Source organism: Eumetopias jubatus, unplaced genomic scaffold (genome assembly GCF_037043125.1).
Source record: "Eumetopias jubatus isolate StellerSeaLion01/CBP00866 unplaced genomic scaffold, mEumJub1_p1.0 scaffold_1, whole genome shotgun sequence".
Lineage (NCBI taxonomy): Eukaryota > Metazoa > Chordata > Mammalia > Carnivora > Otariidae > Eumetopias > Eumetopias jubatus.
This window is the reverse complement of record NW_028274807.1, coordinates 196,979,009-196,997,281: the sequence shown is the minus strand read 5'-3', so window position 1 is coordinate 196,997,281 and position 18,273 is coordinate 196,979,009. Positions and strand designations below refer to the sequence as shown.

General features: G+C 58.9%; 1 protein-coding gene across 10 annotated transcripts; it reads left to right on the top strand.

The window, feature by feature from the left end:
* The first annotated feature begins 2,741 nt into the window (after positions 1-2,741).
* On the top strand, positions 2,742-16,023 carry ITIH3 (inter-alpha-trypsin inhibitor heavy chain 3). 10 transcript variants are annotated; one of them, XM_088022030.1, is made up of 23 exons: positions 2,742-2,834; positions 3,455-3,475; positions 4,796-4,962; positions 5,052-5,156; positions 5,407-5,569; positions 5,994-6,107; positions 6,840-6,965; positions 7,254-7,370; positions 7,621-7,789; positions 8,603-8,728; positions 9,004-9,185; positions 10,003-10,188; positions 10,353-10,492; positions 11,242-11,409; positions 12,465-12,469; positions 13,152-13,175; positions 13,464-13,499; positions 13,645-13,758; positions 14,186-14,390; positions 14,936-14,950; positions 15,051-15,232; positions 15,442-15,553; positions 15,894-16,023. In XM_088022030.1, the coding sequence occupies exons 1-23, from the start codon at positions 2,742-2,744 to the stop codon at positions 16,021-16,023; spliced, it is 2,700 nt and encodes an 899-aa protein (XP_087878156.1). The 10 variants fall into 10 exon arrangements, with proteins under 10 accessions (XP_087878156.1, XP_027980259.1, XP_027980260.1 ...); XM_028124458.2 differs by lacking the exons at positions 12,465-12,469; positions 14,936-14,950 and adding an exon at positions 12,074-12,091 and having other exon boundaries at positions 11,242-11,396; positions 15,060-15,232; XM_028124459.2 differs by lacking the exon at positions 14,936-14,950 and having other exon boundaries at positions 15,060-15,232.
* The last annotated feature ends 2,250 nt before the right edge of the window (positions 16,024-18,273 follow it).

The window sequence follows — 18,273 nt, the reverse complement described above, 5'->3', positions numbered from 1 at the left end:
CAGCCCTAAGGGATACTTGTGTCACGTCCATTTACAGCCGAGGAAACAGAGGTTTGATGACTTGTCCAAAATCACTCCTAAGTGCCAGAGCTGGGATTTGAACCCATGCTGTCTGGTGTCAGCAGTGTCAGCGTCTGTGTGCTTACCTCCCCGTGTGGATCCTCCTGTCAGGCTGGGCAGCAGATCACAGCCTTTTGGGATTTGGGTCTAGATATTCCAAAGCATCCCTTAAAATGAGCATATGAAAGGAGCATATGAAATCGACAGGGATCTGGGGTCCCGGAGAAGTCCTGCTGGAGGCTACAGCCACTGGGCACGGGGTTTCCGGAGGTAGTTCCAGGGCCTTCTCCCTCAGCTCCACTTTCCAGCAGTGGGTTTGGCATTCCAGCTGTGGGAGCCGGGGTATTTCCCAAAGGCAGAGACGGCCACTCCCCAGAAGCGTTGATTTCAGGGAACTAGCAACGGTGGCCCACCGGCTCCTCATGCTGAGGTCTGGAATGATCCCTTCAGGGCTCCTTCCCTGGGCTTGCCCTTGGGGCCCAGTTAAAGTGCAGTGTCCCAGGGTGCAGGGAGGTGAACCCGTCCGTACCTTGGGGAGCCGCTGGCCCTCGGGTGAAGGTTGATGGGCCTCTCCTTTCCAGAGTTTTCTACTTTCTCTCTGCTGGCTTTCCATCCAGTTCCCACTGCAGTGGAGGCCCACGAGGACCCAGATCAATCACACAAATGCTGAGCTCCAGGGCTGCCCCAGGCCCAGCGAACGCAGAGCCCTTGGTGGCGGGCAGGGGGTGGCCAAGGACATTTCAGAGACCAGGTGCCATCTGGAGCCTCCTGGGCTTCTCAAGGTGAAGCTGACCGACAGCTGGTCGCCCGCCCTGAGCAAAGCCTTCCTGAAGAGTGGAAAAGCGGTGAGCCCGAAGACCTCTTAGATTCCATCCAATTCTCAACTCTGCGTGTGACTCTGGGTCCCTCCGAGTGCCCAGCTGTCCCTCCCGTGCCTGTTGAGCAGCCTCAGAAGTCCCAAGTCTAGTTGTCCCTCCCACCAAACTCCAAGTAGTTGGGCATGAGGAGGCACCTAGAGGAAAGGGCTGGGGAAGCTCCGCAGGGCCCCGAGGAGCCACTGGACAACACTGGTTGGACAGCACTTCTGCCCCAGCCCCCGGTCACCCAGTGGTCAGCGACCATGGGCACTGAAAAGGACCACACGATCGAGATGTCCTGGGAGCCAGGAACCTGGTGGCCAGGCTGCAGGGCTGGCTGGCGCCGCTCTGGGAGGGGTCTTCTCTCTGCTCCCAGGAGTCAACACCGGGGGCGGGTCCCAGTCGGCCTTGAGCTTGGCGCCAGCCGACAGCAAGGGTAAGGAATCCGGAGGCCTGGGGAGCATGGGCACCCCAGCCGGCCTGCCACATGGGTGGTGGCCCCTCGGTGGTTGCTTCATTCAGTCCAACGTCGTCTTTTCGACTTAGCAACTCTCCGTCATTGCTTCTGTGGCTCCTGCCACTTCCAGCTACTTCTTCCTCAGAGTTTCTGCTGCCTCATGGAGGCTTCTTTCAGCCTTATTGCTCCCTCTCTGATCCCAGTAGTCAACTCTCTCTGTACAATTCATAGGCAGGTGCGGAGCTTTTAGCCACGGCCATAGGACACCATAAATTAGCTGCCATGTGCTCAGGCAGCCTCTTCAACACCATTCAGTGGTGGCCCCATGGGAGGGTCATTTTGCTCAGAAGCGCATGTGCATGGCAGGCACAAGGCCGCCACTCTGGAAGGTCTGGGGGCTGGCAGCGTCCTGGGGTGGCCCAGGAGAGGCCTGGCTCTGCCTCCGAAGCTCCCACTGTCCCAGAAGCCAGAGCTCCAGCCTCCCTGGAGACTCTTAAGGGAATGACTCTGCAGGAGGTGAGGGCAGCTGAGTCCCTGGCCAGGCCCTTGGACCACAGGGATGAATATGTGACAGGGCCTGGCCCTCCAGGAGCTCAGAGTCCAGACGGACGATCAGACCCAACCGTGCAAGCCTCCACAAAAGGTAATGATGGAGCAGGCCCTCGGAGACTGGGAGCCTGGAGCAGGGCTGTCTGGGGTCAGCTAGGGGACAAAACAGGAAGGCTTCTGGAGGCAGGACAGAGGGCTGGCAGGAAGAGAGGTGTGAGATGCCGAGAAGGGGAGGGCATGCCAGTGAGAAAAGAGTAAGTTTGGAAAAGCAAGTTGGAGCCAGATCACAGAGAGGGCTGGAGTGTAGGACCTGGGCTTTGTCCTGTCCCTGGGGTGTGAGAACCCAAGAAGGAGAACAATGAGCAAGGGGTGCAGCCATGGAGTTCGGAGGCTCAGGGTGACGGGCTGGATTTGCGCCCTGGCTGCCTGGAGGAGCCTGGGGGCTTCTGTCCAGGAGGCCAGCCCCGAGGCCTTGTCAGTGGTGCAGGTAACAGGCAACAGTGCCAAGATGCCATTGGCTTTCAGTGTGACTATACACCCCGTGAGCCCACACCTAGGGAGCCCCGGGCCCGTGTGCCAACACACAGCATCTGCTTTCCCTGGGAGCCTCCACGTCCCAACACTGTTGACAGTTGACAATCCTCATGGGCCCCCTTGGTACAGGCAGATCCAGGGCCTGTTACTCCACCCACACCCCAGCTTCCCGGGGAGCCCCCCACCTCCTGCTTTTCCCGTCCTACACTGCAGGTCAATGACCCCACTTAGAAAACACCAGGCTCACCATATAAGGAGCGCAGGCCAGGCCTGTGTGCTCAGCGATGGCATCTGCGTGGTGGCCCTGCCTCATCTTGGCCCTGCTCTCTAGCTTGGCGGCCTCTGGCTTCCCGAGAAGCCCCTCCCGGCCACTGGGGGTAAGTCTGTCCCCTCTTTGCCATCTGAGCCTGTCACATGGGCAGAAGCAACAGGATGGGCCATCCTCTAAGTGGGGAGGGGACGAGGCAGGAGGCTAGGCAGTGAGCTGTAGGGGACAGGGCTAGGTGCTGGGCTCTTAAATCTCCCTTGGTCTCCATTTCCCCACCTGTCAAATGGGCAAGCACCAGAAAGTGCTCACCTCACCGAGGGGCTGTGCAGGTCCACACCTGAGACAAGCGCAGAGGACTCCAGGAAGGGCTGAGCTGAGCCTTGTGGGGTGCTGCAGTGGTGTGGGTGCTCTCAGGGGAGGCCTCAGGGGCTTGGGGTCCAGGAAAAGGCAGGGTGAGTCAGGGTATGTGGGGCAGGGAGAGAGCTGGTTTGGTTCTCCCAACCCTGCTCCCCTGGGAAACCTGGAGACCTGCCCTACCTGGGCCTCAGTTTCCCCATCTACTCAGAGCCCTTCCTATTCTGAAGTGGCTCTGGGAGGGTCCTATGTCCAGAGGCCCCTCCAGGGGTATGTGTGCGGGGGATGCCTGCTGAACCCTGGCCTCAGCCCAGAGCCTGTTCCCAGGCCATAGTGGCCTTGGCCTGATTCCTGTGTTTGTCTTTGTTCTTACAGAAACGGAGCCTCCCGGAAGGGGTGAGAACTTTCACCAGGCATGGGGTGGGGTGTGGCAGGGCAGAATGGAGCTGGTTGCCCAATAGCAGAAGGGGTGGGCCATAATGAAAGGTCCCTCCCAGTGGGCAAACAGCTCCCAGCCCCCTGCCCTGGCAGAGACCATGCGACTCAAGACTCCTGGGAAAGAGTGCCACAGAAGCATGCTCTCGGACCTCTCTGGAAGCAGCACAGGACCGCTCTTCCACCAGCCCTGCTTCCCATAGACACTTATCCAGCACTTGCTGGTGCCAGCCCCTGTGCGCAGGGCTGGGAACACACATCCTCATGAAGCATCTTTATATCCTGCTCGACCCAGCTCTCTCCCTAGACCTTCCCTTAGTCCACCACCCCCACTGGAGAGAAGGTGTTGGGGACATGAAGGCCCTCCCCACACAGTCCCCTTGGGACGGGAAAAAAGTGCCTGTTTGGGGACAGAATCAAGCAATTGCCAAAGGAGAGGAGGAAGGCCGGGGTGTGTGTGAATGTGATTTCTTTCCGAGTGGAGGTGAGCCGGAAGAGCTCGGGCAGGTGCTCTGGGGCCAGAGACACATTGTGGCTGGAGCACAGATGACGAGAGAGGCAGGACCTGCCTGGAGGATCTCAGAGCCATGGGGATGACTGTCCTGAGGGTGATGGGGAGCACAAGAGGGTTTTAGTGGGAGAAAGGCAGGGTCAGACTTGGATTTTTATAAGACTTCTCCCGGCTACAGCTAGCCCCATGTACACAGATCCAGAATTAAGGGGGCAGAGCAAGTGCCCTCCCTCTCCCTGTCCCCCTTCCCCCTCCTCCCCCTCCTCCGTTTAAGTGGGTGACCGACAGGGACAGGGTCAGACTTGACTCTCCCTCCCCCTCTCCTCTTCCCCCTCCCCCTCCTCCTCCCCTCTCCTCTTGTTCTTGGCACCAGTACATGCAATACCACCCAGCGTGGGGTTCCTTCTCATGGTGCAAAACCCCTCCCTCCCTGAGGGGCTTCCTGGTGCTGAGCTCCAAGGCAGGCTGAGCTAAGGAGATTGTGGGGCCAGGGAACAGGGAGCGACAAAGGTGGAGTCAGACCTGCTGGCCAAGGAGCGCTTGGTCTCTGAGGGGGAGAGAGGGGTTCAGAAAGGCCAGAGCATTCCAGAATCAGGGCGGCCAACTGAATGTGAAGATGGAGGATGCCGCCCAGGCTTCAGACACAGTGACTAGGAAACTGGAGGGGCCACTTATCAGGCAGGGGCTCTGGGCTCTGCAGGGGGAGCCTGGAAGGAGCAGTCAGGCTGAAGGTTGGTTTCCCAGAGGCCGATCAATGTGCCCTCCCACAGGTTGCCAACGGCATCAAGGTCTACAGTACCAAGATCAGCTGCAAGGTGACCTCCCGCTTTGCTCACAATGTCGTCACCACCAGAGCTGTCAACCACGCTGACACCGCCAAGGAGGTGTCCTTTGACGTGGAGCTGCCCAAGACGGCCTTCATCACCAACTTCACCTTGTGGGTGTCATCATGGCTGCCGGCTCCAGGCCGAGGGGTGGCGGTGGGGTTCTGGCTCAGCATGAGCCCCCAACCCTCTTTCCTTGCAGGACCATCGACGGTGTTACCTACCCCGGGAATGTCAAGGAGAAGGAAGTTGCCAAGAAGCAGTATGAAAAGGCGGTGTCCCAGGGCAAGACAGCCGGCTTGGTCAAGTAAGCGCCCCCCCGCCCCCGCCCCACTGCCTGGCCTTGGGAAGAACGTGTGGGCTGCAAGAGCTCTCAGAGACGCAGACAATAGACAATGTTATCAGTACTGTTATTATTCCATGATGATAGCAAAATGTGCCTGTAATGCTTACGGCTTTATAGAGGGGAGGGTCTCTCCCACGGGGCTGGACGTGAGCTGAGGGCCCAGGGAGGGCGGGCTGGTGCAGTCTGCAGGATGGTCTGGCACCCCATTCAGGGCCTCCGGGAGGAAGCTGGAGAAATTCACCGTCTCCGTCAACGTGGCTGCGGGCAGCAAGGTCACCTTCGAGCTAACCTACGAGGAGCTGCTGAAGAGGCACAAGGGCAAATACGAGATGTACCTTAAGGTCCAGCCCAAGCAACTGGTCAAGCACTTTGAGGTAATCAACCACCCCTGCAACCCCTGCTGAAAGTGCAGGGGTGAACGTGCAAGGGTGCGAGTGCGGGGCGGGGGGCAGTTGTTGCAGGGAAGGGCCCGGGGCCAGAGCCCCAAGCAGGGTCAAGAATGCAGAGGTCCAGCCCCACCGTGGCTGAGGAGCATCCGAGCTTGAAAGCCAAAGGAAACGCGTTAGTGGTGGAACGTAAGGCAGTGGATGCCAGGTGGTGGGAGAGTCTGGGTCACCGACCTGTCTACAAGCCTTTGAGGTCATTTTCTTGGTGGCATACAGGAGGCTTAGCCATCAGGAGTTATCGGGAGGCTGTCCCTGCACTCTCGCTGACCCCTCTCCATCCCCTTGGCCTTGTCCTGGAGGCTGGCCTCTGCATTGTTGCCGAGTGACCCCTCCCTACCCTTGCCCATTCCAGATCGAGGCAGACATCTACGAGCCCCAGGGCATCAGCACGCTGGACGCCGAGGCCTCATTCATCACCAATGACCTCCTGGGCAGCGCCCTCACCAAGTCCTTCTCAGGGAAAAAGGTGGTGTTCTCAGGCCTTGGGGGGGGCAGGGGCAGGAACCCGGACACTAAAGGGACAAGTGTGAACCCCAGGGCTTGGTTGAGAAGGGGAGGGGGAAATATCCACAGCCATCCTTTCTCCCTGGCCACCCAGCTTGGGAGCGAGGGTGGTGGAGGCCAGGGCTAGTGCTGGCGATGATCTAGGGTCCCAGCTGCCCTGGGCGGGAGGACAGGGGAACCATTTATAAGGCCTGGTCTCATTCTACCTTGGGAAGTGGGCAGGGCAGGTTATTGTCCATTTTACAGATAAGGACACTACACTGAGGCCAGAGGGAGTCCTTTAGATCTGCCGACTCCACCCTGAGGGGTGACGGTGAAAGGGAATCTCTCGGTGCTGATGGTTGGCTCTGGTTCCCAAGGCCTCCAGCCATTCCAGGGGCCTTGTTCGTCCTGGGCAGTGAATGAATAAACGTTACATGAATAGCAAACCGTAGTCGTTCAGGAATTCCCGGTCAAAGCCCGAGGAGCACCCGCTCAGAGGGCTGGTGGCTTCTGCAGGGCAGTGTGTTTGCGCTGGGCCCCACGTCCTCTCCCTGAGGTGCTCAGGAAGGCCAGGGCCTGCCAGGTGGCAGCTGCACTGCTCAGGCGCCCGCCCGCGGGCTCCTCCTGTGGGGGCTTTGCCTCCCTCCCCAGGGCAGAGCACAGTCGACAGACCTTGGCCAAGCTGAACGAGGCCCTCCGTCATCTCCCCCAGGGCCGCGTGTCCTTCAAGCCCAGCATGGACCAACAGCGCTCGTGCCCAACCTGCACAGACTCCCTCCTCAACGGGGATTTTATCATCACCTATGACGTGAACAGGGAGTCCCCGGCCAACGTACAGGTAGCTGCCCAGGAGCTCTGCTGGTCTGGTCGATCTCCTGGCGCCCTGATGTGGTGGGGGCTGGTACAGAAGGGACTGCCTTAGCATCGCGTGTCCAGACCCTTGGTCCTCAGCCCAAGGCCGAGTTTCCTGCACGGCCTGGGGATGACTGACCATCCAGAGCCCTCGTGTGGCACCCCATGGTGGGTGGGAAAGAACAGTTGTTTTCAGGAGCTGGTGAATGTCTGGATTCTACGTGCAAGAGTCACCAAAGGCATGTTGCCTCCAGCTTCTCTCTCCCCTTCCCAGATAGTCAATGGCTACTTTGTGCACTTCTTTGCACCCCAAGGCCTTCCAGTGGTGCCTAAGAGCGTGGTCTTCGTGATCGACGTCAGTGGCTCCATGCATGGTCGGAAAATGGAGCAGGTACTCTCCTCACTGCGGGGTGGGGGGGGGAGCGGGGGGGGGAGGGAGACAGATTTATTCGTAAGTGGACAAAGCTGACATTTCCAGTGCAAGAGGAAGAAGGAGACAGGATTTAAAAAAGGGTGCAGAGCATCTGCCCCCTTTTGTTGCAGAAAGGACAGGCCCCAGCGCCAGCCAGGCTGGAGGACAGACGGCTGGCTCTCTGCTGTGCCCTCCCAGCCCCTCGTCTGCTGGTCTGTCTCTTTCCCAGACGAAGGATGCCCTCCTCAAGATCCTGGATGATATGAAAGAGTTGGACTACCTGAATTTCATTCTGTTCAGTGGGGATGTGACCACCTGGAAAGACGACTTAGTTCAAGCCACTCCTGAGAACATCCAGGAGGCCAGGATATTTGTGAAGAATATTCATGATCAAGGAAGTAAGAATGGAGGGAAGAGCAGACACAGCTTACCGCTCCCCTTGGCCTGAGCGGTGTGCCTTCTTCGTGCCTTGGGGCAGAGACGCTGCTGGTCTAAGCCCTGCAGACCCTAGCTGGGGGTAGTGGCGGGATTGGGGGAGCGGGTCTCAGGCTTGATATTGGGGTGTCTTCCTTGTGGGCTTGGGGAACCCACTCTTCCTTTCTCTCTCTCTCTCTCTTTTTTTAAAGATTTTATTTATTTATTCATGAGAGACAGAGAAAGAGAGAGAGAGAGAGAGAGAGAGGCAGAGGGAGAAGCAGGCTCCCCGCCGAGCAGGGAGCCCGACGCGGGGCTCGATCCCAGGACCCCGGGATCACGACCCGAGCTGAAGGCAGCCGCTTGACCATCCGAGCCACCCAGGCGCCCCGACTGTTCCTTTCTCTAACCCATGATGCTGGCATCCCGCTAGGCCCAGCAGGATAATGCCCCAGAGAGCCCTCATCCTGGGCTGTTTCTTAGAGAGGGTGACAAGTGACGTCACTCCGGTGCCCCTCTCCTCCCAGGGAGCGGGCCTGCCAGTCCGTCTGACAGTTTTCCAAACTGCTTTCACAGCCACCTTCTGGCAGCCCCACGAGTCTCATCCTTTTGTTCCCATTGAAAGAGTAAAGTCACTCGTCCATCACTCACTGAGTCGCTCCGTCAGTATCTACTGAGCGCCACCATGCATCGGCCAACAGGGTCCTTGGGCCCAAGAGCAGGGCCTGCTGTCCCGACGTCCTCCACCCTGGTACCCTGAGGACACCCTCTCACGGTGCTGTCTGTCTGCGTGCCAGTGACCAACATCAACGATGGGCTGATGAGGGCCATCAGCATGCTGAACAAGGCCCGGGAGGAACACAGAGTCCCAGAGAGGAGCACCTCCATCGTCATCATGCTGACCGACGGGGACGCCAACGTTGGTGAGGCAGGCCGGGGTGGCTCTCCTCTCCTGTCTTTCAGGCCCCCAGAGCGGGCGTGCTGCGAGATCGTGGGTGGCTCTTCCAGTGGCCTGTGAAGGGCACTCAAGGGCAGGGCCCTGCCTCCCCATGCCAAGGACTACCCCCTGCCCCCACACGGGCTCAGGGCCATGACTCCACCAGCTCTGCGTGTGTAGGAGTCTGATACCTCCAGACAGAGCTGATCCAGCTCGTTGCTGGGCTGTGGCTGGAGTGTGAACAAACCCTTTCTCCTGCAGGGGAAAGCAGACCCGAAAAAATCCAAGAGAATGTACGCAATGCCATTGCGGGCAAGTTCCCCTTGTATAACCTGGGCTTTGGCAACAATCTGAATTATAACTTCCTGGAGAGCATGGCTCTGGAGAACCACGGGCTGGCCCGGCGCATTTATGAGGACTCCGATGCCAACCTGCAGTTGCAGGTATGCCTCATCTTGCACACCTCCGGGAACGGGGAGCTCAGGCAGCTGTTCCACCAAGTGACACATTCACCTGTTAGAAAGAGCCTCCTCTTGGGCTCACATGGGCCTCTAGCTACCTCTTAGCCATCAGCGGTGGTTGATCTGTCCGTGGGCTCCACAGAACAGACCTGCTTCCTCTGCAGGATTGCCAGACCGAATACAGGGTCGAATGTGAATTTCTGATAAGCAGGGAACAATTCTTTAGTGTAAGTCATGTCCTCAGTGTGGCCTGGCGGTGCTGTGTTCGTTTGCTCGGCTGCCGTAATAAGGTACCACCGGCCGGGGGGGGCTCCCAACACAGAAACGGACTGCCTCGCCATTCTGGAAGCCATCAATCCGAGGTCCAGGTGTGGGCAGGGCTGCTCCCCTCCGAGGGCTGTGCGAGCAGGGTCTGTTCCAGGCGTCTCTCCCTGGCTCATAGATGGCCACCTTCTCCCTGTCTCTCCGCATCATCTGCCCTGCATGTGCACCTGTCTCTGAGTCCAGACTGCTCCCTTTTCAGCAGGACAGCAGATATAGTGATTGGGACCCACCCCAAAGGCCTCATTTTAACTTGATCACCTCTGTAACCACCCTAATCCCCCAAGAGGTCACATTTGGGGGTCCGCAAACTGAAGGGCATGGTCAGAGCCGCAAGGAAGTGGGGCCCAGGAGCCAGGACTGGCCCAGGCTGGGGGCCTCGACGTCTGGGGGAGGCAGCAGGGGGCACCTGCCCACCCCGTGCCCTCCATGTCTGCCCTGTGACCTGAGATGGCCAGGTCCCCCTTCTGGACTCCAGGGCTTCTACGAGGAGGTGGCCAAACCGCTGCTGACAAGCGTGGAACTGGAGTACCCTGAGAACGCCATCCAGGACCTCACTCAGAACGCTTACCAGCACTTCTACGATGGCTCTGAGATCGTGGTGGCTGGACGCCTGCTGCATGAGGACATGAACAACTTTAAGGCGGATGTAAAGGGCCACGGGGTGAGCTGGACCAGGGCTGGGATGTGTGCTGTGGATGGGGAATCGGCACCAATGGGGCTCCGGCCTCCTGGCTGACGGTCCAGCAGTGGTGGCCCTCGGACGGGGCCTACCTAGTCCAGGCCTCCAGCCCCCAAGCCGCTGGCCTCTTCTCGCCCCCACCTCAGGCCGCCAATGATCTGATCTTCACAGAGGAGGTGGACGTGAAGGAAATGGAAAAGGCTCTGGAGGAGCAGGACTACATTTTTGGGAACTACATCGAGCGGCTCTGGGCCTACCTAACCATTGAGCAGCTGCTGGAGAAACGGTGATGCTGGCCACCCCTCCCAGAACCAGGCCCCACGCCTGCGCCCCTGACACCGCCCCACCACCTACCTGTGCTTGCCCCTGTGCCGACCATGCTCTGGGGGGAGCCCCAGAGGAAGGAGACTCAGCCACACCCCGGGCTGTGCCCCTCCACATGTGCTCCCAGCTGCCTTCCGCTCTTCTCAGCCCGGCCCCCACGGAATGGTTTTCCGGGGGCAGAGCCCAGCCTGATATACGTGGGGCTCAAGCAGGAGCCTGGGAGCGCCGTGAGGGCAGGGGCGGGCCTCAGCGCCTTGTAGCCCATACCCAGCATGGGCCCACAGGGATGGTGAGGCTGAACACGACTGCAGGCTGGGACCCTTGCCCTCAGCCCCCAGAAGGCAGAGCTCGGGCCCATTTGAGAGCCCCGTGTCAGCCTTCCTTTCAGTGGGACAAGCCAATAAGGCCCCTGGAGTGGGGGCTGGCACACGCTGAGTGCTCAGCACATGGACACCGGCGTGAGTGATTGCTGTGACACCATTTCAAGCCTCTTATATCTTATAGTGGGGAAACTGAGACCCAGCCTCAGACGCAGCCTGTCCATCCGTCCCAGGGAGCCGGTGAACCAGTCTTTTCTGAGCACTAGTGGGTTCTACCCTGGGAAAAGGCAGTCCCGGGCTGCCTCTGGGGCTCTTGGCCTGGTTCTGGGAGTCAGAGCAGAGGTCAGGCAGGGAACTGTTCTCCGGCTGACAGTGCTGCCCCTCCCCACAGCAAGAACGCCCACGGCGAGGAGAAGGAGAACCTCACAGCCCAGGCCCTGGACCTGTCCCTCAAGTACCACTTTGTGACTCCGCTGACCTCCATGGTGGTGACCAAGCCTGAGGACAATGAGGACCAGACAGCAATCGCTGACAAGCCTGGAGAAGGTGAGCATGGAGAGTGGAGGCCAGAACTCGAACCCCTTGGGGGCCCAGAAGAGGAACGAGCCAGGCTGGCGAGACCCAGACTTGCTGAAGTGGGGCAGGTCCATGAGGCACAGAAGGAAATCTGGCCGAGGGTTGGGGAGGGGGATGTGGAGGGAGTGAAGCCATCAGCATGGACAGTGGGGTGGGGGGTGAATAGGAGCCTCTGGATCGCTCAAGGGATATGAGTCAAGGGACTTCTTGCCCGGGGTCATTTCAAGGAAAGGGACTTTGGCTGCAGCATGGAAATGTTTAGTTAGACGGGAAGAGGCACTTCTAGCTTGAAAGTTAGGCTCAGAGCATGTGCCTGGGGACTGTGAGAGAAAAGGCCTCCAGTGCTGGAGGCTTGACAAGCCTGCTCAACCAGACTCCAAGAGGGGACTCCTAAGTGTCCCTGTACCTGGGTGTGGGGATGCGGGGTTGGCAGGGGAGGGCCCAGGAGGCAAAGAGCTGGTCCAGGCCAGACCCCTGGCCTCTAGGAGCTCCTGGCTCCAGGGGTTATACCATTGGGGGTCAGGAGGAGTTGTCTGCTGGGAGGCCCACAGCCTGGGGCCGGGTGGACAGGCAGCAAGCTGGTAGGAGTGGTACCGACACCGGGAGTCTGTGGATCCTAACACATTTCTCCTCCTCTTCCCTCGCAGGGCCTGTGGATACAGAAGGTGAGCTTCGGCCAGCAGTGGGACGGGTGTCCCAGGAGGGGGACAAGAGAGAACCAAGGAGGCCTTTCCAAGAGCCCAGCCCCGGGAGGGGCCCTTAGGACACCTGCCCTCAGGTCCCAGCACCCCTGCCAACTCATGAGCCACCTTGGTCTGGGCTCTGCCCTCTCTGAGCCTCATCAGGTCCTTGTCAGTTGTTTGGAGGTGGCTTCCCCTGAATAAGGAGGGACAATCAGTATGAGAGCCTTCTGTGACCTGCAAAAATTAGCAAATTCTCTCGTCAGGCACTGACACTCCATTAATTAATTCCACAGCGACCCTCTAAAGGAGTCCTCTCATGATTCCCATTTTATAGCGAGGAAAGAGGCACGGAGAGCCCAAGTCTCTTTCTTGGACGACTGTCAGCAGGCGGCCAAGCTGGGACTTCAGACCAGGCCCCTCCCTGGGATTCATAGCACTTTGCCCCTCTCTCGTTATCAAATCGTGTCCTTGTCCCCAATGAAGCCCCCCTCCCCCACCAGGCAGGGCCTCCCAGCCCCCACCTGCCCCCTCGGCCTCCATCAACAGACGGTGCAATCCGAGCAGCGCATCTGGCCTGGCCCCCTGCTCTCCCCTCAGCACAGGGCTGTCAGATGCAGTCACCAGTGTGCACACTTGTGTGAATGAGTGTGTGTGTGTGGGGGGTTCACTACCAAGGACAACAGATAGCTGTGAGCTTCTGGGGAGAGGGAGTTCAGGGGTGTGGGATGGTGTCGCTGTGAACATTATTCATGACAGAGAAGCAGACAAGTCTCGTGGCTTGCATTTTAGCCACAATTTTAGTCACAATGCCCTGCCCCCGGCAAAGAAATTACAGTCATATTACCACCCATTCTCGAAAGGAGTTCCCTGGGCGTGCTCCCATTTCTAAAGCCTAACTTAGGAGTCCCATCCCAAGCCTCCATCTGTCAGGACTGGGGCTCCACTAGAGACTGGTGGACCCCAGGACAGGCAGAAGGCATGGGGCTGGGGGAGAGAGAACCCTCTGACCCCGCTCACGACTGCCCTTGGCTTCTTTTCTCAGCCGCGCGCTCCATGGCTTACCTGAGTGAGTACAGGCCCGTGGCCACAGCCCCCCGCCCGGAAGGCACTGCCCGGAGACTGGTCCTGTGCCAAGTTCCTTTCTGGAGTCTCCCTGAGTCTCTCTCTGGAACAGATAGATGGTTGGGGTCCTGAGGAGATGGGGGTGGTTTGAGAGCCTGGGGAAGCAGGAAGGGGAGGGGCACAAACCCAACTCTCGCTGGGGGTCCTGGTGCCTCCCCTGGCCTGCTTGTTTAGCTCAGCCTCTCTCTCTCTCTCTCTCTCTCTCTCGCTCTCTCTCTCTCTGCGTCCACAGCCAGCTACCAGCCTCCTCAGAAACCCTACTACTACGGTGAGTGCCCCGCCACTCCTCCTGGGGTTAGACCCAGGCCCCAGGGCCCAGCATGTCCTGTTAGGAGTCTTCCCACTGGGGCCAAGAAGCGGGGGGAGGCTCCCCCTGGAACGGTGGGCCAGCCCTTTCTCTGATGTGCCTTCAGTGGATGGGGACCCCCACTTCATCATCCAAGTCCCGCAGAAAGATGATGACATCTGCTTCAACATCGATGAAGAACCAGGCACGGTGCTGCGCCTCATTCAGGACCCCGTCACAGGTTGGGGGCTGTGGGCTGGGGCTGGGGCCAGCTCCTCACTGTGCCCAGAATGCATCATCTTCATGTGTAGCTCACACCCTGAGGGGGCTGTCTAGAGCCACAGGCTCACCAAGGACCCCAGTGGTGTTGGAGAGATGGTTAGGGTTGAGGGTGGCCCGGGTGCAGCCTATGTCTGGGACATAGTTTTTCTCTGAACACCACTCCCTGGTCCAGACAAGGGGCAGGCCTGCAGCATGGGCCCTCAGCCACCAGCGTGACCCAGGAGTGTCTAGGAGCAGAAAGGGTTGGCTCTGAAGTCCTGGTCTTGCTTTGGGGACCCCACGCTGCTCCTGCTCAGCAAGGCTGGCGGGAGGAGAAGGCACATCTTAAAGACCAACCTGGACTCAGAAGGTCTCGCTGGCCCCTCGCTGCCCCATCCCTCTGGCAGGCCTCACAGTTAACGGGCAGATCATCGGTGAGAAGGGAGGCAACTCTGACTCCAAGACCAGAAAGACTTACTTTGGCAAACTGGGCATCGCCAATGCTCACATGGACTTCCGGATAGAGGTGACACCAGAGAAGATCATCCTGGGGAACGGAGCCGCACAGAGCACCCTCAGCTGGCTGGACACTGTCACAATCACGCAGGATGGGTAAGGCCTGCTACCGGGTCTCTGAGGAGCACTTCAGGCCAAAGGCCTGAGGAGCCTTTGAGGGATGTGGACACATTCCAGGACAGAAGATCCACAGGGGTCACGGGAGAGACCGGTAGGCCTCAGAGTTCAGCCCCTGCCCAGGGAAGGGTGACCACGTGGCCCCAGCCAGCATTGCCCGCTGGCCGGTTCCCAGGACTGATCTTGGGGGAAGGGGTGCCTGGACATAAGCATTATGTTGGACCTACAATCTGATAACACACTAATCCCCATTTTCCCCTTCTCTGGCTGAGCCTGTTAACTTGAAACTTCTCAAACGGCTCAGGCTCTCCTGTGTCCTCAAGTCGCCTGGAGCCTAGTGGTAGGACAGGGGCAGTCACTCCTGAGGAAGCTCTGAGAAGGGCGGAGCCTACCCCAGGTCACACAAGAAGCCAGGGGCTGAGCTGAGGCTCGATCCTAGGTCTCCAGACTCCCAGGACAGCCCTGTTTCTGCTTACGGGGGAACAAGGATCCACCCAGTAGAGCGCATAGTCAACACACATGAGGCATATTCTCTCCAACACCTCTGAGATAGTTTCCAGAGTCCGTGTGCTCTTAGGTGCCATGTACGGAGAAGGCCCTCCCACAATGCCACCGGGTCCCCCCTGCTGACGTCCTCTTCTCCCCTAGGCTGTCTGTGACAATCAATAGGAAGAAGAACATGGTGGTCTCCTTCGGAGATGGAGTTACTTTTGTGGTCGTCCTGCACCAGGTGTGGAAGAAGCATCCTGTCCACCAGGATTTCCTGGGCTTCTATGTGGTGGACAGTCACCGGATGTCGGCACAGACACATGGGCTGCTGGGTATGGAATGTTTGAGCTTCACATTGTGCAGGACTCATGGCAGAGGGGGGAAGCCACATGAAAGATTGTCCCAGTCACTGCAGACCCAGTGCGCAACACCCAGTCAGCCTTTGCATCAACCCCGGAAGGCCAGTGGCCGTGGGGCCTCTGGTGATGGCCGGGGCTCATAGCATGCAGGGGCTGACAGCATGAATGGTTTTTGTTCCCAGGACAATTCTTCCATCCCTTTGACTTTGAAGTGTCTGACATCCGCCAAGGCTCTGACCCCACAAAGCCAGATGCCACCATGGTGGTGAAGAACCATCGACTGACGGTCACCAGGTGAGGGGACTCCACTGGCATCCTCCCCCTGCCCAGTAACAAGACAGGAGGAGAGAGCCCTCTCCGTCCACACACATTGGCCCGGCAGGCTCTTGTCTCCTGTGGGGTACCTACCCTTGTTTCCCTCCGGGGTCCTGGGCCCCCTCTAGGCCCCTCCTAATCAGGAAAAGGCCAAACTCGGCCCCCTCGAAGGAGTTAATCATTTGATCTCTTCCTTGTCCAAAGAGGTTCTGGACTCTTAGAATTAGCAACTTCACACCCTTTCCCTGCCTTAAGTCCACGAGCCTAGCAGCTGTCTGGTCCACGCTGTGTGTCATAGTGTCTCTTTCCTTTTTCCCAGGGGCTCCCAGAAAGACTACAGGAAGGATGTCAGCTTCGGCACCAAGGTCGCCTGCTGGTTCGTCCACAACAACGGGGAAGGGTTGATTGATGGTGTCCACAGTGACTACATCATCCCCGAGCTGTTCTGAGTAGACACGCCCACTCCTGCCGAGATGGCTGGCCCAGCTCGCCTGGCATCTGGAACGGGCCCAGAGCAGGGCCTGAGGGAGGGCTGTGACAATAAAGCCCAAGGGGACACTGCCACCAGCCTCTGCATGCCTCTATGAGCCCCTGCTCCAGGGGACGGGCCGTTGGGCCCCGAGGTAGCTCCAAAGAGGGGTTGGCTGCTAGGAAAGTAACTCTCTGGGCTTCCGCACTGATGTCGGTGAAAGACAGGGTTGGTTGGGGTGACACTTTGGGGAGCAAAATGTATGATGGTTTGGGAAGGAAAAAGCCAAGAATTGACTCTGGTGCGAAGGGGTTCTGAGAAGTCGAGAAGGGTTGAATGCATTCCAGAGTCCAGGGGGGTAGTAAGAAAAGTCAGGGGTCTTGGCTCAGTGCTCCTATCAGGCCCCACAGGCCTGAAGATCTTTCTATGATGCAGAAGCAGAGAGTGCTCTGGAGCAGACCTAGCCTGCAGCTCATTACGGATGTCATTCATCCCTCCATCTTCCCCTTAGCTAGCCAGCCACCCCCCTCACCCATCCCCTAGCCAGCCAGCCCCCCCCACCCACTAGCCACCCCCCATCCATTAGCCATCCAGCCATCCCGCAGATAAACCGAACATTCTGATTCTGGGCCAGAATCTGGGGGCACACAGCTTAGTAACCTGGTTCCTCTTTGCGTGGGTGCCCCAAGTTTGCCAGCAGCTTTTGATCCTTCAATCACAGCTCATGGTGACCACCAGCTCCACCCCCACAGTAAATCCTGCATGGGGTCGGGGGTCAGACAGAGATTCCCGGAGGAGGGGCTCTGAGGGCTCTCAGCCTGGACAACCCTCTCCCATCAGGACAACTGCAACACCCCTTCCTGGGTCTCCCTGCTTCCACAGAGGGATTCTGTAGAGCAGAACTGACCGTCAGTCCCTGCCTAAAAACCCTCTAAATAACACCTCCCACCCACTGATCTTGGATTAAAGGCCAAAGTCCTACCTAGGGCCTCTCTTGCTTCACCAACCCCACACACCAGGTGTTTCCCCTCACCTTTAGGGTTCCAGACACACGGACTGCTCCCAGTTCTGCAAACCTAACCCCTCCCGCCCCAGATCCTTTGGCTCTGCTGTTGCCTCTGCCTGCGGGGCTCTGGGCAGGCTGTGCAGACGGCACCCGCCGAAGGAAGCTGTGGGCAGCTTTGTTTGATGACAGAGCAGGACCACAACCTCCTGGAAGAGGCTGGGGTTGGATGGAGAATGGCAGCGAGTGCCAGCGGAGGGTGGAATCTGGCGACGGGTCACCAGGAGATTCCCCTACCTCCCAGTCCAGGGGCCCGTCTGCCTGAGCCAGAACAGGGTTTCCCCAGGACCTGGGCGCCTGGAGGAGGGCACTGGGGAGGCTGGTCCAGGAGAACACAGAAGGCCCCGCCACCCTTTCGGTCCCGGGTTGACTGAGGAACCAAGGAACTTTAAACCAGTCAGTTTTCACATCCGTAAAATGGGGAGAAAGATCTTGCCGGAGGGTGTGAAGACATCATCAGCATTATGGTTTCTGATCCTCCTGAGGTGCCTGTCTTTGTCCTGTGCCCCCAGGTAGCCCCCGAGCCCAGTGAGTTGGGAGAAAGGCAGCAGGTCCCCAGGCAAGATTCTGCCCCTTCCCCCCAACACACAGTCAGGGAGGCCCTCCACACTGGCAAAAACCTGGCGGACTGCGTCCTCTCCCCAGTCCCGGTGTCATCTTGACTATGCCTGCCCCTGCTTCCGGCCTCTGAAGCCTCCCCCAGCTTTCCGGAGAGAAGCCACACTCCCTGGCAAGGTGCACACAGCCGGGGCTGGCCTCGGCCGGCTTTTCCACCTCTCCAGCGTCCACTTCCGCCTCACCCCGTGGCACCGCCTTCCTCCACTTTCCCTGAATTCAGTGCACAGCGTTCTGGCTCTAGGCCTGGTGTCCTTGCCCTCCATTTCCACTGGCCTAACTTCTCTTTATTCTTCAAAATGCAGCCCCAACCATGCCACTTCCAGGAAGCCTTCCCTGATATTCCCCAGGTTGGACAAAATGTCTCCCCCTGCTCTTTGTTCTCTGGGTGGCAGCGGTCACAGTAGGCACCATGTCTCCCGTGGTACCCAGTGTACCCAGCACCCGGCCCAGAGCCTGGCCTAAGTGAGTAGCTGGAAAGCACTCAGGGAACAAAACAGTGAAGGGCACGGAGCTCCTTTCAACTGTTCTCAGAGAACACTTGCTCTGTAA